This window comes from Lagopus leucura, unplaced genomic scaffold (assembly GCF_019238085.1).
Source record: "Lagopus leucura isolate 7727_CA_CO unplaced genomic scaffold, USGS_WTPT01 Super-Scaffold_100159, whole genome shotgun sequence".
Taxonomy (NCBI): domain Eukaryota; kingdom Metazoa; phylum Chordata; class Aves; order Galliformes; family Phasianidae; genus Lagopus; species Lagopus leucura.
In genome coordinates this window covers 7,536,325-7,562,680 of record NW_024962335.1, presented here as the reverse complement: position 1 = coordinate 7,562,680, position 26,356 = coordinate 7,536,325, and the positions used below count along the sequence as shown (strand labels likewise).

The following is a 26,356-nucleotide window of genomic DNA, read 5'->3' as shown; positions in this document are numbered from 1 at the left end:
TTTCTCTCAGTGTTTTTGCAGTGTCTTCCACTGACTGGGGCAGTTTTAATGTGAATTAATTCCTTTCAGCTTTCAAGAATTTATTTAATTTCTGACAGTCTCTTCCACACTGTGAATATATTCAAGCTGGCTGCTGGCAGTTTTCCTTCACTGTGCGCGTGCCCAATTTGCCATGCATCCTACCTCTGAAACAATATTGCCTAAAGATTAAGTAAAACTGCTAGAAGGAAAAAAAAAACCAACAGAAACTAAAGATGGTGCTTGGAAGAGAAGGTACAAAGGAGGGGAAGACCTGTGGATTAGGAAAGGAAATTATAAAAAAGGAAAAAAAAAATCTCTTACCAATCGGTGCAGTATGTCATCGTTTTTCTTATACTGTGGAAAGGGAAACCAACTTCTGAAGAACTCAACTAGTTTTGACAGGATGCTTTGCTGAAAGGAACAGAAATTCTTTCCATTAAAAAAAAAAAAAGGAAGAAATAACAGACAGACAATTTCTTTATTTCTTTTCTTGTTAAATCAGACACATGTACCTGCAAGGAAGTTTCCCTTAGTCTATTTGGCCTAACTTCAGAGTATGGGAACATCTGCTTCCGCTCAGTTTGCCTGTACACAAGACTGTGAAATAAAGCTTCATTCACCCCACCTACTGAATGTAATGAATTGTTATGCTGTACTGTTAAAAATAAATACAGCTAGAATTTGTTTTATCTCAGATTGGCAACAACTCAGTACGGAGATTTTCTCTCTTCTTCAGGATAAAAAAAAGCAGCAGTGTTAAATGGCTGATTGAGACTGAAGAAAAGTAGAAGACTGGGAGAGGAACTTCTCCTTGGAGGACAAGATACTGAAAGATGAGTGAACAGAAGCAGGGATGCATGATTTTAACAGGAATTGTCTCAGAAACTCCCTGTCACACCAGCACTTGCTATCAGCTACTTTTCTCCCCATGTTGCCTCTCCCATGAAATCTAAATACACAGCTTCATCCAAGCTGTAAATGTAACTTTGAGCAACACTAATTAGGGGAACCTGCTCTCTGTCACCACGCATTTCACTCGCACATCTTCCTAAAATACATGAAGATATCATAATTAAATAGATGCATGACTCTGCTTCCCTCTCCAGACTTCTCATGAAAAAGGCAGAGTTTTGGACAGACGTTCTACATCTACTTTCCTCAGACTGAGCTGTCAGGAAATATTCTTCAAAGTATTTACCTCTGACTATTTCATGAATTCTGAGACCCTACATGTTAATTTTCAAACTGCTGACACACAGTACAATCAAGTGAAATGTAGGGCAAAAAAATTTGAATTTTGAAGCACCTACATTTTGTGCCATACTATTTAAAAAACAACAAACAAACAAAAAAATAACAACCTCACATCAACAATAAAAAAAATCATAAGAGCTTAGTCTATAAACGGTATCTGCATTAAATCAGCTTCTTCCTTTTCTTCTCTCTCTCTCTTTTTTAAGACAGAGAAGTGTAAAAACAGCTGAAAGGTCACTTGCCCAGAGGAACCGACACTGAGCCTCTGATTTCAGGATTCCAGGTACAACCCTGTTCCAATGCAAACTACAGAAATGCTCCTGAAGCAGCTGTGTGATAAGAGGAACACAAACTTCTCCACCATGCTTCCAACTCTAAGGCTGGAAACGGAAGAATAAAATTAAACAACAAAAGTACTGAGCTGTGCTCAGCCTGGGATTTTTTTCACGTAAGGCCAGTGATGGGAGCTAGAACAGACACACCAATCAATTTAACAGACCTCTGAAAGGCACTGACAGAAGTTTTGATACAGAGCAGAATGGCTTTGAACAACACCAGAAATTGTCCCTCTGCAGCCTTTATGATTCACAGAACAATTTTTGAATTAACTCACTTTTGCATCCACTTAGGTAACCTTACTCAAGTTTTTCTTGCATGCACTTTTCAGTACACAGTTAGAACTACAGACCTGTGTCAAAAAGAATTAATAGACCGTAGATAGACAAACTGACAATATGGTTTTTTGTAATGATGCTTCTTTCCACAACACAGCTATCACCAAGCCTTGTTAAAGGGGCTACTCCTGCAATTCACACAACTTAGCCTACAGAATAAATGCAGATGGGGATTTCAAGCATGTTACAGAATGTAATTTCAAGTGCAACACGGTCAAGCTATCAAAAAATAAAAAGGCCTGTTCTCCTACTATTTTCTATCATCACTATCAGTAATGCTGGTAAAAGCAAGAATCACTTTTGCTGTATGGGCAAAGAATGCAAGGCTACTCAAGGGCACTGCCATGTGTCTGAGGGGGAGAAGGGTGTCACAAACTGGAGCAGTAGATGATATTCCAAGGTAGAGTTTCTTGGGAAGTGGTGCAAACAAAACAAAATTATCTGATGACAATTTGTGGAAAATTGAGATGAAATAAATAAAGCCATTGCCCTACATTTGAAGAGCAAATACTTTGTTCTACATCTGAGCAGCAGGCAAATACTTTGTTCTGAAGCACTTGCCTTAGAACAGTGAAGTGCAAAAGGAGCTGTTCATTTAAAATGATGTCTCTGGGAGCTTTTCCACTGCTTGGCCTTCTGAAGTTCTTCTGTTTCTATCATAAGCATTTAAATCTACACCAAAGACAGTTTTAAACTGCTACCAGCTGACTAAACTAGACTGTAGAATTACTGAAAAAACCAGACTGATGTGTTACATAACTGTTTGGTTTACTCGCCATGTTTTAGATTAAAAATAAAAATATGAGCTTGCATAAATGCTCAACAGGCATGTCAGTGCTTGAAAACAAAACAAGACAACCCACTGTCTTGGGCTGTGACCCAGTAGAGTGCAGTAACACATTCAATTATTCAGTTCCCTGGAACAGTGTCTCACAGTTTGCATTCCCACTGGGAGTGTTACTGACAAGTAAAACAAACTTGCATCAACACACAAGTCAGGTCATGTTGCTAGTGCTTCTGGAGCATCATTCTTACAACATCAGAAAGCAAGTCAGCCAAATGAATTCTCTTAATAAGCTTAGTAAGTAATTATTATTAAGTTTATTACTAAGCTTAATTGGCAGAATTGAAGATATCCACTGTCTAACATTTAAAAGTAGCACAGAACATCAAACATTTTAGGATCACTCATTTTGAACCTAAAATAAAATTCTTAGAAATATTTCTCTTCTATGCAGGGTGAACTTGAAACGGCAATTCAGCAGTATCTGAAACACCATCATTAATATTGGCGCCTTCCAATTCTGTGCAGCTCAGAAAGATGTTAATACTAAGCAGTAAAACCTTCCAGCTACTCCAAGCTGGCCTTATGCAGGTGGAAGCCATAGGCAAAGGCAAGGACCTGTCCCTCCTTTCCAATTTCTGTGGATGGCCTCAACAGAATGCTAAATATCTGCCTCTAGTACCTGCGTTGTTCTAGTGATAACTGTCACACTGGAGTCAGGATGAGGTTAGAGTAAAATCAGTTAAGACACTCAGATATGCACAGCAGTCTAGGAAAGTGAATGAGAAAGGAAAAATGTATATGAAAGAAGCATATTCCTTAAAGATCAAGCAGAATTGCACAAATAATTCTGGCTTAATTCCAGAAAACAAATCTAAAGCTTCCTTTAAACAGTGCTTTTGAATATCAAGTGACCATGAGATCAGAACATTGGCTGTAACTTTCTCCTGAGATTGGTACAGCCAGAAGCACTGCAACTGTAATTACCATGCTGAACCACTTCTCTATACTCCCTCAGCCCTCAGAGCACTCTTGAAGTACCTTTACAGCTTTTCATTTCAGTGTTCATTAAGACCAAGATCTGATTAAGGAAACAAAACAAAACTAACCAACCAAAAAACTAATTAAGGTGCACTTCAAATTCAGCTGATGCCTTTATCTCTCACTAAGCCTGAACAATATGCTCTGCTTTGTAGGAAAGCAAAACACAGCAACGTTATTATCAGTCACTAGGAACATCTTTATCTCTTAGATTTGTTTTTTCAATCTACTAAGATCCCACACTAGATCTTTACCTTGCCAAAATACTGTTGTATGTCACAAGATTGTACCTGAACAGGGATCCCCCTTGCCTTACAAGAGGAGTAAACAATCCCAACTCAAAGACATAGCAACACTGCAACCTTTCTAATACGAGTTTTCCACTATCAGTCAGCTGACAACCTAGAAAAAAAATATTATTTTACTTTTTTCTTCAAGAACATCATTTATCTCCTTTTCTACTCAGAACAAATCCTGTATTTAGCAGAATGGGATGAAGATGGAGAAATAAAGCAGAATTGGATGCTCCCCCTAAAACGTAAACCACCTTTTAAAGAAAAGAGTATTGTTTCAGATGCCATGGTGTTTCAGATCCGTTAGAAAACGTAGGAAAGATAGATGGACTATAGTAACCAAGAAAGCCAAAACTCTAATTTGTTATGCACTTGATCTGTACTGCATTTAACTCTGAAGTATCTTTTAAAGTTGAAGCCATTTGTAAACTTGCTTTTCACAATAGAAAGAAAATAATATCCATGTACTAAGCATTGTTCAACATGGAACACCTACTGTATTCATGTTATTTATGCTATACTAAAGACTCAGCTAAGATCATTTCACATTAGGAGGGGGTACATATTCAGAGATTGGAAACCACTTGCTTCCTGGATATTTTATAATGTCAGGAGACTACATCAGCAAACAGTGAGAGAAGGGAAGTGATAATAGTCCGATCTAAAAATGAGGAAATGATTGGATGGGAATTGAAATGATTTGTCTGTACATCACAGAGAAGTTTTAACAAAGGCCCAGATCCTCCTTATTTCGGTGCACTTCTTCAAACAAACTGTCTCTCTCCTTTTGAAATATTCTGCCAAAAATGGGACACAAAAACAGACTTTCTGACATTAGATTACAAACGACGCTCCCAAATTACTGAAACAACAGTTAGAAGAACCTACGAAATTTTATCACTACCAATTACACAAACGTTTCTTCCTTTTTTCCCCACATGCATCCTTGTCTAGACTGAAATGAGACAGTATGAATGTCATCCTGGTATTCGTAAGAAATGTGCAATCCATTTTCAAACGCCCTGTGCTTTCAAGTAGCCCAGCAAGCCGTGATGAATTACTTCTACAGCTGACGTAATACCAGAGGACTTCCTCCCAAAGCAGTAAAATATTTGAAGGGGAACAAAGGGAAAAAAACCCAAACAACAGAATCCTTGAGGCTTTTAAAATCAGTACATCCTTACACTTTTAAGGTTCTTAACCCTATAGCAGTTTCGCATTAAATTCAGTGGAAGACACATACATGAACATAGAATCATACTGCTGTACTGACTTCCATAGTTGCATTACTTTATTTTTCATAACAATGTGCACCATCTCCAGATCAGAAAAACAGCACTGATATCCACATCAATTCACAAACTTCTGAAGCCTACCTACCTAAGACCCCACACAGAGCAGAACAGATTAAAAGCCCTTGAAATAAAAAATGCCTGGATCTGACATGAAGGAGGAACAGGAAGGACACATTCAAAACTGAAAGTTTTATGCTGAAATAAAGCCTACCTAATTGCAACTATTACCCGACTCATTCCTGGAAGCATCTTAAGAACTATTTGGGGAAAAAAAAAAAAAAAAAGAGAAGCCTAAGAGAAATATCAGCTCACCTAATTCACTATATGATCCCCCCATCCACCACATCCTGCAGGGAGACCTTCTGGAGAGCTCAGGACCACTTGTATCACACTGCTCCCTAGTTCACTGCCAGCTAATCAGAAAAGTGGAACATTGTGGAGCAGGGAAGCAGCAGAGGTTACAAAAGAGAGGGAAAGGGTTGTGAACCTCTGATTTGAGGACAGTCAGACAGACTGTCTGACTATGGAATTTTCTATATACTTGCTTTTTTAGGATCAGCAAAGAGAGTTGTACATTGGTTGCCTCAAGACTGGAATTTCCTCACCCGCACTAGAGATCATCAGCTGAACCACATGGCCTACATGCTATCAATAAGAGTAAAATCACATTTATTTTTAACAAGGAAAACAAGAATTGAGTAGACCATTGTATGTGTTAAGTGGCCAAATTAATGCTGTATTTTACAGCATTACCGTATTTCAGTATTCTCCAAGCTCTTAATTCTCAAGAATACTTTTAATACAAAAATGATCATAAAAATTCATTAGCCCTTATTTAAAATAATAGAAAAGTAAGAAGTCTGAGCTTATTAGCCGATGGACCTTGTCAGCTGTTACCGTTATAAAATTGCCAGAACCTAAGCACTGTTCTACTTTCTCCTTCAGATTGGCTCTGGTATTTCTACTTCCCAGAAATCCTCTTTCTTAGTATTTTGTTACATAAGAGGTGACATTTAGGAACTGAATGATTGAGAAGGGTTGGGACTTATAAACATTTTGTTCCAGAAAATCGCAGGTGTTATTCATAGAATATCATGCCAAGCCACAGTAATAGTATCCAGTAAATAATGTCATTTACAACTCTTACAGAAGTTACTATCAAAGCATTTTTCTTCCCTAATTCACATAAAAGCAAAGAACACCTCAAAATATAATGGCAGATCAGATATTCCTAAACATATTTGCAGACAACACATGAAAACTGTTACTACTAACTTTTCTTTCTAATTATTACAGTAAGAATTCCATCTTTATCCTCTCCAATTATGCCTATCTGTGAAGTAATGTGGCTCTCTTTGGGAGGATAAATATTAAGAAAAAGGAGAACACTCACTTTCTGGGCAGTGTGCACAGTCCTCTCTCTCTGGCCTTCCTCTACTGCACATTGCTTTGCCTTCTGTGACACAGGTGAACATACTTCAAAATCAGTGTGTCCCAAATCCTGCAGATACTCGTAGAGTGGTGAATTCTGAAAGAGTTAAAAAAAAATAAAAGGAAAAATTTGAGAATACCAACCAACCAAAAAAAACCAAACCAAAACCAAAAACCAAGAGCAAAAGATATTCCCTATTTACCATAAAATATGACTATAACATGATGAAGCACAGTTAAACAATGCAGTCAGCAATGAGGCATGTAACAGGAAAAGACCCACAGTGTCACAGCAAGAACAAATAAGTCAAACCTTTGTTTTCAGTCTCCCTCAAGTTTTATCTTGACTGCAGCGAAAAAGGTTGCAAAAGTCAATATACAGTGTGATGAGAAACATACAACCAACCAACTTCTTTCAAAGCCATATTTTTCCAGGTTACCCAATGTTTCTTTAGCTTAAAACATACATGTAATCAATACATAAACTAAACACCTAGCAATATATTTTAAAATATTCTTGTGTGTCTCCAGAGCACTTGATGACACTGCATTCTTAAGTTCCTAAAAACTGAATCAATACATTCTGTGTTACTTCTACTCAAGCAAACTTGAAAACTAGAGCACGTTTCAAACTTCAGTAAATGAAAACTCAGTACAGATTAGGGACCTAAGGAGCCTTTTACACAAATGAGAAAAAAAAAGATCTACAAAATGGCTTCTACTCTCTCTGAGAACACTGGCACTTCTGGCAACTGAGTGTCACAGTTATTAAAAAAAATTACAATAAAACAAACAAAAAAACAACAACCCGAATCAAGATCTTGAGGTTGCTGGCAAAACCACTACTTGAAGAAAAATCCTTGTGGAAATCTTTTAGAGTAAGCATGAGATTCTGATCACCACTGAATGGACTTTTACATTTTTAAATATTTATCTATACAGACTTTTGCATTCTCTTTTTACCCCTAACTAGATATCTAGATTTAAATAACTGTTATTTGCTAGCATTCACGCATACAGCAATATTTATTACATATTTGATGAAGAGTATATTTACATTGACTCCAGTCCTACACAGTTGATGTAAAGAGATTTCACTTTAAGAAAACTTCTCAGTCCCATTGCTTAGAAATTTATTTTCAATCTTTACCAACTTCCCACAGTAATCTGCAACCGGGTAAGAACTGCGTAAGAAGAACAGAAAACATCTAAAGAACTGTAACTTACTATCAGGGAGACAACAAGAACAGTAAGAAGTAAAAGTTCCACTGTAACTGGCAAACAATTGCGGAGGTCTGCAGAAACAAGCTGTGAAAATAGTCTCTACCATGACCAAGAACCAACATGAGCAAACCTCAAATGACTGCTTGCTGTACAGAAAAACTGAAGCAATCATCAATTCTAGCTTAATAAATGAACTTGTTACTGGCAGGGCTATTTCTAACCCATCACCAAAGTGCTATTTGGACCAGTCTTATCTACTGAAAGCATGCAGATGCACACTTTTGCATACTCCCCTTGAGTTACTCACATCAGATTCAGAGTCCACTCAACCTGAAACTCAAACATTCATACCAGCTCACAGCTCTGTGCAGGTGCAGGCAGTCCCCTCACCCATGACAATGATGCTGCAAAGCACTACCCTACGTTAATGACTCACTTCCTTGCGGGAATTTTTCTAGTGTGACACCTCCTGTCATTTTTCCAAGGATCCTTTCTTCACCATCAAGTACTTCTTCAAGTGCAGACAACCCTGATTAAACAATTCAATCCTAGACTGGCAGGAAAGAAGCTATGTTTCTCTAAAAGTGCAACATGCCTCTTCACCAGAATTACTTAATTCAAATGCAAAAGAAAACATAATAGACCAGAATACTTCTTTTATTTAAGGCAATGTTAAATTACCCCAGCAACTTCAGGACAAAACTTCAAATGGAATGGACATGCATAACCATGTCTTCTGGAAATGGTCTCCACACAAAGCAGGCGGCACACTGCCAGCACACCTGAACAACTCAAACCCGCACACACTGGAGGCTCTTAGGGTAGCATGGATATTTCAGACAGAATCAGCAAGAGCGTTTCAAGTTTAGACAAGTGGGTGTAGACAAAACTCCAGGAATTACAGGCCTATTGGTCTGACCTTGGTACCAGAGAAGGTAATTGAGAAGGTCATCTGGAGTGCCATCACTCAGTATAGATAAGACAAACAAATGTTGTGAAGCCAGCACGGGTTGATGATGGTCCTGCCTGACTAACCTGATCTTCCTCTATGACACTTAGATGAGGTAAAGACTATGGATACTTCAATTTTAGTAACACGTTTCATATTGCTGCCCACAATATTCTCCTGGTTTGGACAGACCTACAGTTCTGTGAGTTCATCTGGCTGATGGCTGGGCTCAGTCACAGTGAATGGAGTTCAGTCTGGCCTCACGGCATCCAATGAGGCTCGGTGCTGAGTGCTACATGTGGGTCATAACCACAGCAGTATGGGTGCCCAGCAGAAAAGGGCCTGAGGGTGTTAGCTGACAGCTGCTGAACATGAGCCAGCAGTGTGGCCAGGTGGCCAAGAAGGCCAATGGCATCCTGGCCTGCATCAGAAATAGTAAGGCTAACAAGACTAGGAAGTGACAGTGCCCTTGTACACAGCTAGTGAGACTGCACCTCAAATACTGTGTTTTGGCGTGAAAACAAACCAAGAAGTTTAAAGACTATTTCACCTCAGTAATCTGCAAATCCGTGACGACAATCATCTCAATCACACCTGCCACAAGCAGGACACGAGACTATTCTTCTCTTTATTGATACTCACCTGAATACGGACAGCTGTCAAAATACATATATCAAGGGGTTTGCCCACTATCTTTGGGCATATCTTCTGTGTTCTGCTTTCTTCCCTGCAGGGGCAAGGCTAGACAGAATCCATTCAGCTAACCAACTAATGCTAGAGATGCTGGTGATATTAACAGCTCTCTGTTGTGGAAATAAGGTAAAATTACTTCTCCTTCTGGGTCACTGCAGAAAGGCCACACTGCTGATAGCTCATCGTTACAAGGGATTCAAGCAAGCACCAACCAACTTAAAGGAAATGCAAACTATGTTTTTGCTAATGATCCAAAACCACCACAGAGAAAATATTCAGTACAAGGAAAGCAATCTGTCAGCATTCCAGGAGAAGAAAAAAAGAGTTTTTTTATTCTGATTGTGTAAGGTCACTTTAAATGTGCAAGGCACAGGAGGGAATGATACACTATGAGATCATTTTCTTAAAAGCTGATCAAGAAAAACAGCATAAAGCTGTTTAGATTGGTTCCACTTCCCCACAGGAATGGATAAAAGAAGGCAGAGGAAGGGACATGCAGCGAGAGACTCTGTCCACTAAAACCAGAGAGAATCAGCTAAAATCCTGAATGCTATATTTAGTAAGTGAATTATTGCATAGACCTAAGAATGCCTGGCTCTTCTCTCTTATTTTTACACTACATTAAAAACACACAGTTAACTTATTTAGTGTAATTTCTACTGCACAGAAATAAAAATCTAAACAAAACAAATCAAACAGCTCTTCAAATGTTAATGAAACATTAGACTGTAGTTGTGATGACGATGTCATCTGTTCTTGTAATCAAGGTAGAATAGAGCACCTTACTAGGTTTTAAGTAAAATCCTTCTGATTAACTTTTCAAAGGATTTTTAAATGTCCCCCTTACAGTTTGACTTTTTTGATTACTGAATTGGCAAATTATAATTGATTAATGGAAAGGGACCTGGGTGTCCTGGTGGACGACAGGTTGGCCATGAGCCAGCAGTGTGCCCTTGTGGCCAAAAAGGCCAATGGCTTACTGGGGTGCATTAGAAGGAGCGTGGCCAGCAGGTCAAAGGAGGTGATCCTCCCCCTCTACTCTGCCCTGGTAAGGCCTCATCTGCAGTACTGCGTCCAGTTCTGGGCTCCCCAGTACAAAAAAGACAGGGATCTCTTGGAAAGAGTCCAGCGGAGGGCCACGAAGATGGTGAAGGGCCTGGAGCATCTCTCCTATGAAGAAAGGCTGAGTGAACTGGGTCTGTTCAGTCTTGAGAAAAGGAGACTGAGAGGGGACCTGATCCAGGTCTATAAATATCTAAGGTGTGGGGGGCAGAATGGCGAGGCCGGACTCTTTTCAGTGGTGAGTGGAGACAGGACAAGGGGAAACGGCTGGAAACTGCAGCATAGGAAGTTCTGCACAAACATGCGCAAGAACTTCTTTACAGTGAGGCGACAGAGCACTGGAACAGGCTGCCCAGGGAGGTGGTGGAGTCTCCTTCTCTGGAGATGTTCAAGACCTGCCTGGATGCCTACCTGTGCTACCTGCTGTAGGGAACCTGCTTTGGCAGGGGGGTTGGACTCGATGATCTCTGGAGGTCCCTTCCAACCCCTACAATTCTGTGATTCTGTGATTAAAATTTAACTTGAATGTTTATCATACATATTCCTTCAAGTAAACGTGAAATGTTCTCTGAGTTTCTCAGGAAGAACTTAGACTTTGGCAACACCTCTTCTAGTACACCGTCTCTGGCCACCCATTTTCTCTCCCCTATTTTTCTTAAGAGATTATTAGCTAAATTTACAGTCCACACTGTAAAACCTCATTTTTTAGTAACTTAAATGAAGAACTATGCCCTGTGCTCTAAGAAAAAATACCATTATTTCCTTTTTCTAAATCCATTATACTATATGAGATGTGGGTACAGAAAGAACTAAGCAGTGGGTTGAAGCCTCTGTGAAATGAGATTATGAAGAACTTCCATTACAAGTGAGCTCTCTTGCATAGCCCACTCAGCTTTACAGCTTGTTCATTAATAAAATTTGAGGTTTACAACTTCTCTTTTATTAGAAATATCACCTACGTCATGCGTTAGCCTACACTAACATAAACACACAAACTATTTATTGACATTATATTTAATGTCCTAGATACTGTCTGATTTTAAGTGTTACTGACAAGCCTCTCACTTGCAAAGCTGTGCAGGCTGTGTAACTCACTGAGGATTTCTTCAACTAATGCAGTCAAAGACTATGCAAACATTTCCTTGCAATATGATAGCATTAAAATATGCTACACTATATACTTACATTTCAAGACTAGCAACAGAAACATTATAATAAATACTCACAATCCTCACAAAGCTTTAAAAACCAATACTTTAATATCCTAACACATATGACGCCTGATAAATCATAGCTTTGAATTTACAGAATCTGCTTCTTTGCCTCCTAATTTTCTTTATTAATATTCATGCATTCTTTTTTCAAAGCCCAATATTAAAAAATAAAATTAAAATGAACAACTCCCCCAGTTGATTTTCATGCTTATCCACATATTATAGGTGCTAGTTTCAGATTGAGAAATTCTGGACATAACAGAAATGTATCCTTGCAATGAGCAGTAGGCTGGAGTACAAAAAAATACAAGTTAGTCTTGAAAGAAAACTGTTAGAATGTCAGGGAAAGGGATAGCAACACTGTTTCAGTAGATGATTTGAATGGGAAATGTAAAATACAAAATCTCATTCTACTATTAATACAGAACCATATTATCCTAAAGGAATCCATTTCTATGTATTTTCAATCTTTAACTTCACATTCAATCGCTCAAACTGGATACTATTGGAATAGTTAGTATTGCTCATGCTTGAATATCAGTCTCATTTACTCATTCCTAGTTGCCTATATCAGAATGACACAGTCATCATTCAGCCTGCCTATCATCATCATAGCACCAGTTACTAGTGGAAAATGCCATCTAAACCAGAGATGTCCAACCCAGAGGCCACAGGCCACACGCAGCCCTGGGACAGTCAGTAACGAGTCCCCCAAATACCATCAACTTTAACATTATTACGTGATTTTTTTAGTGATGTTTTTCACAAACTGATGGTGTGTAGCTTGAGTGCAGACCGTGTAGGCAACAACTGAACACTGTGGTGGGAAGGGCATGAGGGCTAACTCTGCCTCTCATGCCCGCCACACACTGACAGTGGATTAAAAGAAGTTTTGTTATGATAAGTACATGAATTATCAATCTTATACACAGCCCATGCCAATCACTCTTCACTCAGTGTGGCCCAGGCAAGCCAACAAGTTGGACCCCCACCATCTAAAGCAAGTGAGGATACCAAGATAGGGTTTTTCAGCAATATGATGTATTTATTTCTGAAGTTTCTTCAAAGCTGTGTCTTCCAATTCACTTTCTGAGATCACCTAGATACAAGAGAGAGGTGTTACAACCAGAACATCATTTTGTTGTGCTGCTTGTCAAAAACACATTCTTGAAATGGAGAACAGCTTCAGGACAGCCAATAATCAAAAAGCCATTATTCTTTCGTGCACTTCTAACAGACTAGACAAGGAGAATCTGGTTAGTAAGTGAAACAGCTTGTCTGATATGGTTCATGGGCTGAAATAGGAATAAACTTTCCTAGATTTTAAGAAGTTGGGTTTTCTGGGAACAACAGGAACAATAGAAACTCCTGCTTATTTCTGTATGACTTTTCTAATTCACTACTATGTCACACTGCAAAGACATCCAACTGTAAACAGAAATTCATAATATTCTGTAGGTTTATATTAGCTCTCATGTCCAGAATCAAGAAAAAAATTCCCTTTCCTCCTTATTCACAGCTCTCTCAGCCTATGTATTTTACATTTCACTCAAATACTTATGGTTAATGGCAACTGTAATTCTTGACCATTGAAAGCAGTTGAGTCTCAATCTAATCCCAAGATTCTGTTCTCTACCCCTTTTCCAAGCTTTATTTCAAAGCCACTTTCCACACAGCACTGACTTAGAAAAAAACCCAGCTCCTAAACTGAACCAAAGATCAGAACCAATCATCTTGTTCACAACTCTAAGCCTACAGCAAAAATAAATACCAGAAGCAAGTCAAATATTAACAAAAAAATCAAACACACAGTGCTGTATACTGCTACATGATGGAAAGGCTGTTATGATAGAGGATTTCTTAGTTGCAGAAGAGAGCTGATTTTTTATTGATATTTTCTCAAATATCTTTTATTTATTGCAGCAAACACAGACATTGCACTTTAATATGTGCATTTTATGCATATTCTGAGAAAAGCTTTTGTAATCACAAATAAGATGTTGTTAGCTGTCATGGTTGTGTTACAACAGCAGCTGAATATGAAAGCCACACCCAAATTATTTTTGCTGATGCATCGTGAACTAAATGACTCAGGATTTCTCCATTAGAGATTTCTCCATTAGAGATGGGGTCTTCCCACACCCCAAATTCTTTACTAAGATAAAATTTACTATCTAGTAACCCCCTGCTCCAGCTTTCAACCATAGCTAATGGAGCAGAATAACCTTAAAAGTAGCATTTAATGTGATTGCACAAAATAAAGGGTTTAAAGATCTCTTCTTAAAATACAGAAATGTTTTTCAAAGCTGAGTGGTCCAGGAACACCATCAAACAACCTCCAAACAGACAACAAGCTCTGAATTCTCGGTTTGAAAAAGACTTTGCTTATCTACAAAGCCTAACAGATGAGCTTAACAGGTGGCAAAGCTCCCAACCAAATAAACCATATTGAAATCTCTCCCTCTCTCTCAAAACATGACTTGGAAAAGTTGAGCTAGCACTTACAGACAGCGCGATCTTTGTCTCCTGGACGAGGGTGTTCCATTTTTCTCTCCTGTACTGTTCCCACGCATCCGACAGAATCTCGCCCACCTCCCCGTTTCGTTCCACTCGTCCCTCCAGGATGACCCGAGCCGAGGATGAAGAGTAGCAGTCAATGCAATCGCACCTGTGCTCCTGCACAGTAGCATTTTCCTGACAGCATCAGCGGATGCAGTTTGAAACTTCCCAGGGCTGTGCAATTTCTCCTGACTAATGTGGCTTTATAACTGGGGGGGGAGGGAGGCGAGGATGACAGATTGCTAAAGGCTTTTAAAAAGATACTGCCTGAAAGAATTACTGCACATCGATCTTACATGAAGTCATTAATAAGATTTCCCAAACAACAGTATTTAAAAGCCTTGGTCTTATTCTCCTGGCTGGCAGCTACCTCCTCCTTTCATCCAACTGACGAGCAGGCAGTCACTGGCAGGGCTAATATTAGACTGACTTCAACAGTAAAAGAATCATTTACATTTTCTATTCTATTTTCACCGCCACAGTAGGCAGGCTTTGGTCTCTTCAATGCTACTCCACCATGTGATATAGAAGCAGTTTCCGAGAACTACTTTGAAGCCATAATGTATTCCTGGATATTTTCTGATGCACGGTATATCTCTAATTGCATGCACTTCTGCATTCTGAAGAGCTTTAAAATCCATGCACAGTTCCATGTCACTGAACTTACGGAACGGGAAAGCTCTTCCCTTTGCATTTTCAGCAGGAGGTGCTGAAACAATGGAAAAGTCTTATGGAGTAGTCTTACATGCTAGGAAAGCTCTGAATCTCAATAATCCAAAGCTCCCACTGCTATTTACCCAATCAAAAATGGACTTGTGAATACAAAAGCTGATCTACTCTGTCAAAGACAGAAATTAATAGTAACTGAAAAACTGAAGGCAGAAGTGGTAAACGTATCCACCCTGGAAGACAGAGAAAGAGGCCTGTCACAGACCTGGAGCATTGGGTGGCAAGTCACTGATTGCACAAGCCACCACACTGAGCTGTCACACGAAACACATAGTTGGTTTTATATCGGTTACTAACGCTCACAGATTTTTACTTTCATTTACACATACAATGAAATTCATGAAGTTAATGCATCTGACTGGTAAACCAATAGAATATTTCTTGGTTGGCCCCATCCAACCAAGCACAGTGATAGATTTTATATTTTGGGTGTCTCAAGGAAGTTGGTTCGTGACAAAATGCTGGGAACAGTATACAGTATTAACTGCCCTGTAAAAATGACCCTGGAGGAATTAGCACAGAAGATTCCAAATTTCTGGACCAAGAGATCTAAAAAATAAATTACTGTGAATCAGCATGTACTTCTGTCTTCAAATTTCCTGCTGGGAATAATAATGGCAATATGGGTTTGTGCACCACATGGCCCATACCATACCTTCCTTTGCCTGCTTAGATAAGACATTAATGTTATTCAAAAATGCCTGATGAGTATACTTGGCACCCACAATCACTAGAAGGTTTCTTGCATAGATTTAAGCTGGTACTTTCTTCTGTTTTCACTGTTATCACCTGCCTCTTCCCAGTGATGTGATGAAAAGAGAGCACAGTCTATCCTCCCTTTCCTCATAGTAGACTGCTGAGAAGCAAAACAACTGAATTAGACCACTTGCCACTGGCTCAGGTGCCTCTACAGTGCACCACGACTTGCAGCAGAGGGATCGCTCCAGGCTGCAGTTACACGGCCAATTTAATCTGACATTAGCAGCGGGTGCAGATGAAAGGTGCAGTACCATTCCACAACACTAATGGTAATATTTATACAGCCAAGCAGCGAGATAAAACATGAAACAATCTGATTGAAAAAATAACATCAAGGTATTTTTTTCCCCTCCTGTCTTTCTTAGCCACCTAGTTTATAGTCAAGTCAGTCTCCTGATCCTGCTTACAGTTCCACTCACAAACCTCTCCATAAGTGTAAAGAAGATATTCAGTGAAAATAATCCTGCTGAGGGAGCACTACAGACACTACCACTGAGGCTGTTAGTATTCTTTTCCAGTCCCTTCTTCATTACTTATAACATTAGAGATTTTAAAAAAAAAAAAAAAAAAGCATTTCTAACCCTGCCAAGTGACAAAAATCACTGTGTTTAGGAAGTCAAACTGAGCCATTCTGTGACTTAGTGAGCATAGCTTTAACAACAACCCAAATGCAAAACAATATTGTGCAAGCTCGTTAAAATATAGGACAAATGACTTAGCTGCAAGCAAGACTATGGAGCTGAAAATGCACTTACTGAACAGTATTTGGATCACCTTCATCCCAGTGTTCTGAAAGAATGGGCACATTAGATCAAAGATCCAGCAGATAAGATTTTTTAATAAATCTATAAACTTGCAAGTGGAAAAAACAGCAGACACGCTGCCAAGGAGAAAAAAGCAGTATGTCAGTTCTATGAATCTGATCAAAAGCCAGCATGCTACTGCACATAATTAATCTTCCTTTCAAAAATCAAAGACAAAGAAGAGAACTGATCATCAGCAAAGATACCACATGAGTTTACCAGAGGTAGATGGCATCAAATCCTTTGATGAGACAGCTCGTTTTCTAAATAATGGAAATTGAGAAAGCCTATATGGACTTTTGAGACTATGCTTTGTGGGGTATGGGCTTTCAGTACCATGCCATATCAGTTAAGATACAAAATGAACTAAATACATAAATGACAAAGATAACAGTGGGTTGTGTGGAATAGAAAACCATCAGGTCAGACAGTTACAAATGGAGCTCCTCCAGAATCAGACTTTGATCAAAGCTTCATCTTCATACCAAGAGAATGCTAACGAAATGTCCTGGTAACACCAAGTAACATCACGTGTAGAAATATCATACATAAAGACCTGGATATCTCAGGTGGGTACTTTGAGTGATAATGGCATGCAAATTAACAGTAGACAACATTAAGATGTTACATACAGTGACTAATACAAACAATTCCTCCAGTAATGATGATTAGAGCACAAACATGAGTAGCATTATAACTGAATCAACAGTATGAACACTTGAGAAAGTTGCCTGTAGGCCTACGATGCAAGAATCAAAGCAGTCCCAGCAGAAACAAGTGCCTACAGTTCTACAAGGCCCCAGCAAGAACACTGAATATCACACTGCAGGCTCATGTAAAGAAAGATGAACTCAAGCTTGAAGCAGTGAATAACAATAAACACATTCTGTAAAAGGAGACTAAATATCTTGGATTAGTCAGTTAAGCAAAATAGCCCTAGCCAAAATAGGACTGCTTTCTTTGAATACGTCAAGAGATAAATTCAGGAGATGTAAAAGAATGGAATATGTTAATGGACAATATTAGCAAAAGTGCAACTATAAAGAAGCCATGAATGAATTTTGAGTCAGAAAGTAGATGGCAGTTACTATCAAAACAATGAAGTTCTGACGCATTCCTCCCATTGGAATAATGATGCATAAATTTAGATAGTTTTAATAAACATTTTACATTTATATATTCAAAAATTAAAAGAAATCAAGAAACAAATATTGTCCAAAGAAACAAACCTCTCTTTGGGTTGGGAAAAACCTCATCTCAAGTAACTTATCAAGTTTCCTCTACTCTACCTTAACATCTTTAATAAAATAACAGACATGAATTAAACTTTTTTTTTTTCCATAATTTGCTCTACATTAAAGCAATTTTTGATTTGCCACACTGCTGGCAGGCAAATTCATGCCAAGCATCAGGGGCACCTCTGTGTCTCTTGAGTTCTGCCTCCTCTCCCCTAATATTTCTAGCATTTCCATTAAAAGAGCAACTGACTGTAAAGCAGAACAGGTGCAAGGACTGAAGTTAAGAAGTAAGAACTGAAGTGGAACAAAAGTAAAAATTTGGGCAGAAGAAGACTATGCAGGCAGTAAATGAGAATTTCTGGGTGCTGTAGGAATTCACTTATAAACTGGATAGAGGATGGCAACATTTCTGACCAGTAAAGTGACCATTACTCATTGTTATTCAATCACAGGGATGGCTCTTGTGATACCTTCCTTGTGCTTGTCTTCCGTCAGAGCTATTCGATAAGGATCAGTGGTCTGATAAATACCTTTAAGTGAACCATCATCTGTTTGATGTGGCAAAATTTATAATGCAGGCAGTGGTCATTGATATATTTAAGCCCAATGGACAGAGCTATGACTTGAAAAATGTGTAGTAAATAACACTGGACATAACTGTGATGTGAAACAGGTGATGCACTCCCCATTCTGTTCGAGCACAGAAAATGCAAAGGAGCTCTTCTTTCCCGATTATGCATTTGTTAGAACATTGATGGTAACATTTCTTTGATATAAGAATTGTGATCAATACTCACTTTCAGGAATGCAGGAATTTTTTGAAAGCTGTAACGAAGAACCTTTTCCCTGGGCTGGTACGCTTGTTTTAGGTGACAGCAACCTCAAGGACCTAGGGTACTTCCAGCCACCTTGACTTAGAATACCAGCATGCGAGGCTAAACAGGCCCAGCAAAGTGTTCTATCCTACTAAGCAGGAAGAGGACAGCTTTCTGCATGCTCCCAGCCAACTGAAAGACCATACTGGAAATGCCTCATGAACACTGGGGATCTAGCAAATTGAGTTATCCTGCTGGTGTATGACGCTTTTTGCATTGTATGTGTAAAGGGAAATAGTAAGTGTAATTGGAATGGAAAAGTATAAAGATTACCAGACAGGTGTCAAGAGCATTACAAGAGAATACTAAAGTGCTGTACAGTTGACACGTGCAGGGAAGCACACGAATAGGTGGTACAGCCTGGTTGTGTGCTTCTTCAATTTAACTAATGCAGATACATAAATTTCAAAGATTTAAAAAACACTGTATCTAGTAAGAAGGTTATCATTTTCATACCTATATACAATACCAACAACACTTTTCCCATGCATTGCCTGTGGAACCTGCAAGACCTTCATACCCATAACACACATCATCAAACCCACTGAGTACAAAGCTGTTCAGCCTCTCCCCATCTGATCTACGCTCAAGTAACATTGTATTCATCTTTACCTAGGAAAATTGTCTATCTTTTCCAGGTAATTCTAGTGAAACAAAAGAAACAAGTAACTCTCATTAGTTCTTCACTGGTTACAGCAACAGAACCAAGAAACAGCGTGGAGCTGCATCAGGGGAGAGTTCTTCACCAGAAGGTGGGTGGGCACAGGAGCACGCTCCCCAGGGCAGCGAGCAAAGCCCATGCTGCCGGGCTTAAAGCATTTGGACAATGCTTTCAGACACAGAGTTTGAGCTTTCTGTAGTTTGTGTGTGGAGCCAGGATACTCTGTGATTCTATGAGCTGTTTTCACACTGGAGGACTTTACCGAGCAGTATCACAACAGAAATTACTGTAAGATGCTGGCTGTTCCTACACGAGTCACACTGAAACAGTAACCACGACTTCTACCATGGGTGAACAGAAGAGATGTTGAGTTGTACTGTATCCTGGTACCTCAGTGGACAGAAAAGAAAAGGAAGAGGAGAAAGAAATTACTAAAGGTATGAGACAGAGGTAGAAGTGCAGTAGGCTCCAAGCCCACACTCTCACATATTTTCTTCACAGCAGTTCTGTTGAGATCGTATGCTACCCCAAGAGTTGTCCAAAATCCTGGCATTTCTCAGTGTTCTTCCTCTGTCAGGAGTTTCTCTACTCTTACAAAAGAGGCCTCAGACTAGGAGTTGTCAAGAACACAAAAAGATGTCTTCCCTGCTTTGTCTCTTTCTTTCTCTATGCTAATTCCCATGTTGCCATCCGATATACACATGCATTCCAAGGAAACTATCCAGAGACTCTAAGACACGATAAGAAACGAACAATTAGACTAAACACAAGCAAGAAACAATAAGAAAATGGGCAAAACTTCCACAGATGTTCCCATGAATAGAATCACAGAATGGCCTGGGTGGAAAAGGACCACAATGATCATCTAGTTTCAACCTCCCTGCTATGTGCAGGGTCGCCAACCACCAGACCAGGCTGTGATCCAGCCTGGCCTTGAATGCCTCCAAGCCTGGGGCATCCACAACCTCCTTGGGCAAACTGTTCCAGTGTGTATAAGAAGAGTTCAGCTGCTTAGAACAGGAAATCTATCACAAAATGCCTTTCTATGGTTTGAAGGTATGTGCAAGTCAGGAGGAGTAAGAGAATATGACCAGCTTTGTAAACAAAGAGCTGATGCGATGTATATGGCTAAATCTGCCACCATTGCTTATAACATTGTCCAATGTTTTGCTCACAGGAGTGTCAGAAGCTCACAGTAACCTAGGTCGACATCCTGAAGGTCTCCTTGCAAAAGTAACTGCTGACTTGGGAAGAGATAAGCTGGACACTATTAAACAAAAGTGTAACAAGTGACATAGTAAATTCTGCATACACACACACTTAACACAGCAGTGCACCAAGGGACTCTAACAGAGAAAGAAATGCACTACCAACAAACACAGAAAACAGTCAAGTGCAAATGCACATGCCAGGATATCTTTTACTCCCTATGTAGCAGAACTTCCCCGTTTTAATCAAAACTCTAAGTGCTGCCTGAACTGTGAAACTATAAGTCAAGCATCACTTCTACTAAAGCAGTGAGTGCAGAAGGCAGGCACTGCACCTGTGTAATAAATTCTCAACAAAGCTTTACACCATTCAAGGAAGTGATTTAATACCACAGCAGCAGAAGGGTCAGGCACTACTGACTGCACTTAAGCCTGATTGTGGATAACAACTTTGTGCTACAGACCAAAGCCATGAGCAGGCAGTACCTACACAGCTGGAAAAAAAAAAAAAAAAAAAAAAAAAAAAAAAAAAAAAGTATTCCTCATGTAAGGAGCTTTTGTCATCCTGGTAAAAGCAGAGGCTTTCTTAATATAATTAATTCCTTTAAAGACAGTATTTCTGTATAACCGCATCTTCTAGATGTCTAAAGAATAGTTGTGGCCAGCACGGAGATGTAGTTACAGTGATCTACTGCAAATCGATCCCATTTGGTCACCCAATGATAACCAATGTATTTACCCATTGATTTAAATAAGGTCTACACGGTATTGTAGAGATGACTAAGAACGCGATGTGTGATGCAACACAATGCTTTACGCAGACTGGAAGCAACACAGCCGTTAGAAAGACGGGGCAGCACTTGGATACGGGTGTGCGTGCACGCACTTCTCCCGCGAGTCAGGCTGCTTTCCACACACGGTTCGTCGGCCCAAAGAGGTCCCGGACCCTTTGTCCCTGCCCCATCTCGCCTCGCAGAACGGCGCGCTGTCCGCACACCTCCATTCCATCCCCTTCCCGTCGCTCCGGCTCCGCGCTCTCTCCCCGCCCGGCCCCACCACCGCCGCTGCCGCGGCCCTCGGGCCTCCCGGGGCGGCGCTCCTCTCTGCGGCCCCCGGTAGCGCTCCGCGCCCAGCGGTCACCTGGGGCCGCCCCGCAACGCCCCAGCAAGGGGCGGAGAGATGCGCGCCCAGCCCGCCCCGGGTCTCCCCCGCGCCCACCTCAAACACCACTTCTTCGTCAAACTCCGGTGTCATCCTCCCGCCGCCATGCCACCCCCTGCGGGCACGCTGGGAAACGGAGTCCGCCCCGCCGGCGGCGGCACCTTCCCCGCCTTGCGGCCGATGGAACTACAGCTCCCAGCGGGCACGGCGCGCCTGCTTCCGGGTGGGGGGAAGGGGCGGGGGGGGCAGGGCGGGCAGGCGGGCACCGGGAGGGGCGGGGCGGGGCGGGGCGGGCTGGCGCCCGGCAGGGGGCGCTGCCGCGCACGGAGAGGCGGTTGCGGGGCGCGCGGCGGGCGCTGGCTGCGCTCAGTGTGCCGCCCGCCGCGGGGCGTTATGCGGGAGCGGGCGGAGGGCGCTGCCGGGGGGGCGGCGCGGGCGGACAATGGACTCCTGCTGCCAGGCCCCGAGCGGGGCAGCGCCGTGACGGACAGGGGAGAGCGGAACGGAGCGGTGCGGTGCGGGGAGCGCCATGAGCTCCGCCGGTGAGTGCCGGGGGAAAGTAGGGGAGCGGCCGTGGGGGGAAGGCAGGTGGGACGGCGGCGCCGGGCACCGCCGCGCTCCGGTGCCGGCCCGTCCTGTCCCAGCGTGGCGTCCCCGGGGCCGCCCGGAGGTTCGCTCCCGGCACCGCGGAGCAGACCGGCGCGGCGGCTGTCACTGCCCGACGGTGCCGATCGGTGCCACCGCCGCGGGAGCGGTTGCTGGGCCGGGAGCTTTGCTGGCAGGACAGCCCCGGTCCGGTGGGTGCCTGCGGGCTTCGGCCCTCTGCCGGAGCGGAGGCGCTACGAAGTGCTCCGAGGGTCACCGGACGGCTTGTGCTGAAGAGACTGTGCGGCCCGTCCGGTCCCAGCCCCTGCCATGGGCAGGGACGCCTCCCGCCAGATGAAGCTGCCTGGGGCTCTGTCCTGCCTGGCCGTGAGTGCCTCCGGGCAGCTGTGGCACTGCCTCACCGCTGTCTCAGTGAAAATCTTCCCCCTAATGTCTATCCGAAATCTCCCCTCCGTTCGGTAAAAGCTGTTCCTCCTTGTCTTGTCATCGCATCCCCTGATAAAGAGTCCCTCCCCAGCTTTCACCCTTAGGTGCAGGACGTCCCGCTCCTGCCGTACCGACCTGCTGCTATTCCTCCCGCTTCCCTTTACCGTTTCCAACGTGAGGCCAAAAGAGCTGTGAGGCAAATTCCTGGTTTAAAAGCAGAGCTGCCCGTGCTGAGGGGAGTTGCGGGTGCTTTCCCTTCTGCTTGTTCATCCGGTTGTGTGTTAGCAGTACTTTTGTTCACCCATCTGCTGCATTAGTGGGTTCCTTTCTTAGGCTGCTTGAAGATGGGGATGGGAGTCATTTCTGCATTGAAAAGATGCCCTGTGGAATCATGATGTATTGAGTGGAAACAACTAATTACAGTGCAAGCCTGGAGCAGCAAAGTGTTTCCTGTAAGGATCTGGGGGGAGGGCTGTTTTAAACCAAAAGGAATACGGATTTCAAGCAAAACCAGAAGCCGGGTTCTCAGTGTTTTCCTCTCAAATATGCCAATTTGTTTTCTAATCTAGCATTAATTAAGTTTTCTGGGCTCTCTTAGTTAATCAGAATTTACTGGAAAGCAAAGAGCCATGGAATGCATCCTTCCGCTCCATTTCATTTATCCCTAGTGGAACTGATTTTGGTTAGCTCTGAAAACCGTGTAATAAAACGGCGTATCACCTCCCTCTTAACAGCTGGATTGCATGTTCACATTATTAAGTAGTGCTACCGGTAGTACAATTCACTGCTGCCTTTTTTTTTTTTTTTTTTTTTTTTTTAAGAGTTAAACAGCTGTGCAAATAGAAGATCTGTGTTAGGGGGTGCCCAAGAGCTTAGAGCCGGGCTGTGAAAATTAAATTGGATACAGCAGTAAGTTTCTGAAGTCTGAGTGGTTTGCCATCTACTAGTAGTCACTGCAGGGCTTGCAGGGTCTGCTGTGCTGTTAGGGGTAGTGTTGTGATGGAGTGAGTGGGAAAGGTGGGAAGGGGGGATTCACATGAGCAAAGTCACTTGGAAAGCAAAAGAGAAAAGGATGCTGAGGAATACTGGTAAGGGTAAAGTGGGAAGGCTTCTGGAAAATGTGAATTTTAGTGAGGAATTAGAAGGGGAAGGCACAGGGAGTGCTGGTAGGCAGGAAAATGAAGGTGAGAGGCTGTGGAGGGTGTGAAGAATATAAGCTATGTGATAGATATTTTCTTACCCTCACATAATCTGGGGAACAGGCAGAACGGGATCAGAGATTCATGATCTTGTTGACAGCGGTGTGACAGCTTTTGGCAGTTTGGATAAGAAGCTCATGGCAGGGCACTGCTGAGGAGACACTTGTAAAGGCTGCACATCTGCCTCTACGTGTTGTTACAGAATTAGACTTCTGAAATACATAGACATGCTTTATAAGGCTGGGGCTTAAATAGAAACACATCACCTACTCTGTTTTGGTTTCAGGATCCCAATGACCTTTGGGATCTATTTCCTGTAATGAAATTATTTAAACTGCAAATTCAGTCATTACACTGCTTTTTGTGATGTGTAAAATAGCTTTCTGATAACTGGGTGATAATGCAGATTATATATAGGTATATACATATGTGTGTATATATAGAATGTATAAGTGTTCATGTGAAGCTTTCAGGTGGGACTTGCATTGCCTTCTGCTCTTCATCCAGGTGAGTCTGGAGGGCTGGAGGATTTCTCTGGTGTCTTGTTTTAAGATAACTCTACAACAAAGCAGCTTGGTAGAGTGTCATCAGTATTGATTCAGTATTTGAGGTTAAGATTCGCAGAGATATGTGACCTCAGCTTGGTAAGCAGGACACTCTGGAAGGGACAGAGGTGGGGAGAGAAGTACTGAGCACAGCTTCTGCCCATTGCCTGAAGCTGCGGAAGCAGCAGTGGCCCAGCCTCAGCTCTGCTGCAGCTTGCCTTGTGCCTCTCTACATGACACTGTGCTTTTTCTGTTTTTTTTCCTCTGCTTCCTCCACAAAATTGTTTCAATTAAATCGCAGCCCAAAGCTGACTGTTACTCAGCATTTGGTAAAGCAGTTCTTTCATAGCTGTTGCCTTCACTTACAAAAATGTATATGTAAATCTGGACTTCTTCAGAGTTAAGTAACTATAGCACTTACTTAAAACCAATCATGCTGCAGTGAGAAACCTGTGGATGGTTTCACTGTTCAGTTGCAGCTAATGTTGCAGTGCTTGCTCGTGTGCTGCACATTATTGTATGTGATGCTGATGAAATCGTTTATAGTCATTTTCTGCCTGAATCTATTGTGCTGTCTCCAAGTATATGCTTTGCCTTTAAAAGGGAAAAACAAAAGCTGAGTTATGAGTTTGACAGTTATTATTTCTTGCTGAAGAAACAGCCCTTATTTGTGAATCGATACAGATTATTTAATGTAGGCAGAACATACAGGTCAGATTGAAAATCTGACTTGACAGCAGCAATGAGAAATATGTAATGCATTTTAATGTCAAAAATGTAAATCAAAGGAAAAAAAAATTAGCAGGAACAGAATAAACAAAAGCAATGTGACTTTTCCAATCAAACCTCATTGCTTCCAAGGACTGAAGAAATGGAGCCCACGGGGTTTAATGCCCCTTTAACCCTCCAATATGTCAACTCTTATTATAGTTACTCGGCTTTATCTCCAGATGTGATCTTAAAAGGTTGTTTATGTGTCTCTTGCACTTATCCTAAAGTTTTCCCCAACTTTCCTGTGTTATTTCAACAAGTTGCTGGACAACCTGAGATTTTTAAATTAATGTTTTCCTTTTGCAGTTTGTTTAGGATGTTTTCTAAAAATGTGGTGGCTGGAAACCATCATTCTCCCTTGTATTTTAAAAACTACACATGTTCTCTTCCGGGATGTCATGACTCACTCCTTTTCTCGTTTACTTTTTAACATTGTGACACCTGAAAAAATCAAAGTCTCTGCTTAATAAAACAAACACACATTCACAGGAAATAAATTAATGGACTCAAAATACTTTTTTGAGGTGTTCATCTAATAAAACCTTTGTGTAAATGAAAGTAAAGGAATTGAACTGAAATGTCTATTCATGAATAGTCATGAAAATCTAAGTTGCTTGAGAACGGGTTTGCAGCACTCTGTCTGTTTTTCTGTATTAACTGCCATCACACTGATCTTTGCATCTGTCCTGAACGTACAGCAATAACATATAGCCTTATATTCTGTGTGGGAAGACAGGAATATGCATAGGGTCAGCTATTACAGAGTAGCTGACTTATCAGATTCACACGTTGGCTTACCCTGTTGACTTGCAACTTGACTGTGTACCTGTACCCTAGATCTAGGATCTGCTCCCATAAAAATCCCCATATGTCACCCTAAT

General features: G+C 41.4%; 2 protein-coding genes across 5 annotated transcripts in view; one reads left to right on the top strand and one right to left on the bottom strand.

Moving 5' to 3' along the window:
* Nucleotides 1-22,093, bottom strand: part of VEZT (vezatin, adherens junctions transmembrane protein) — a 56,244-nt gene extending 34,151 nt beyond the window's left edge. For all 4 annotated transcript variants that reach the window (XR_006182078.1, XM_042889793.1, XM_042889794.1 and 1 more), the window contains exons 1-3: nt 21,986-22,093; nt 6,756-6,890; nt 343-432 (exon numbers count right to left, since the gene is read on the bottom strand). Coding sequence is in view for 3 of the 4 variants with exons in the window: in XM_042889793.1 (XP_042745727.1) it covers nt 343-432; nt 6,756-6,890; nt 21,986-22,021 (261 nt within the window). In the remaining variant the exon portion in view is untranslated. The remainder of the gene's footprint in view (nt 1-342; nt 433-6,755; nt 6,891-21,985) is intronic.
* Nucleotides 22,094-22,370: 277 nt separating this feature from the next.
* The window catches only part of FGD6 (FYVE, RhoGEF and PH domain containing 6), a 67,769-nt gene continuing 63,783 nt past the window's right edge, over nt 22,371-26,356 (top strand). Inside the window, exon 1 of the mRNA XM_042889792.1 lies at nt 22,371-22,470. Coding sequence (XP_042745726.1) covers nt 22,458-22,470 — 13 coding nt within the window. The 5' untranslated portion in view covers nt 22,371-22,457. The remainder of the gene's footprint in view (nt 22,471-26,356) is intronic.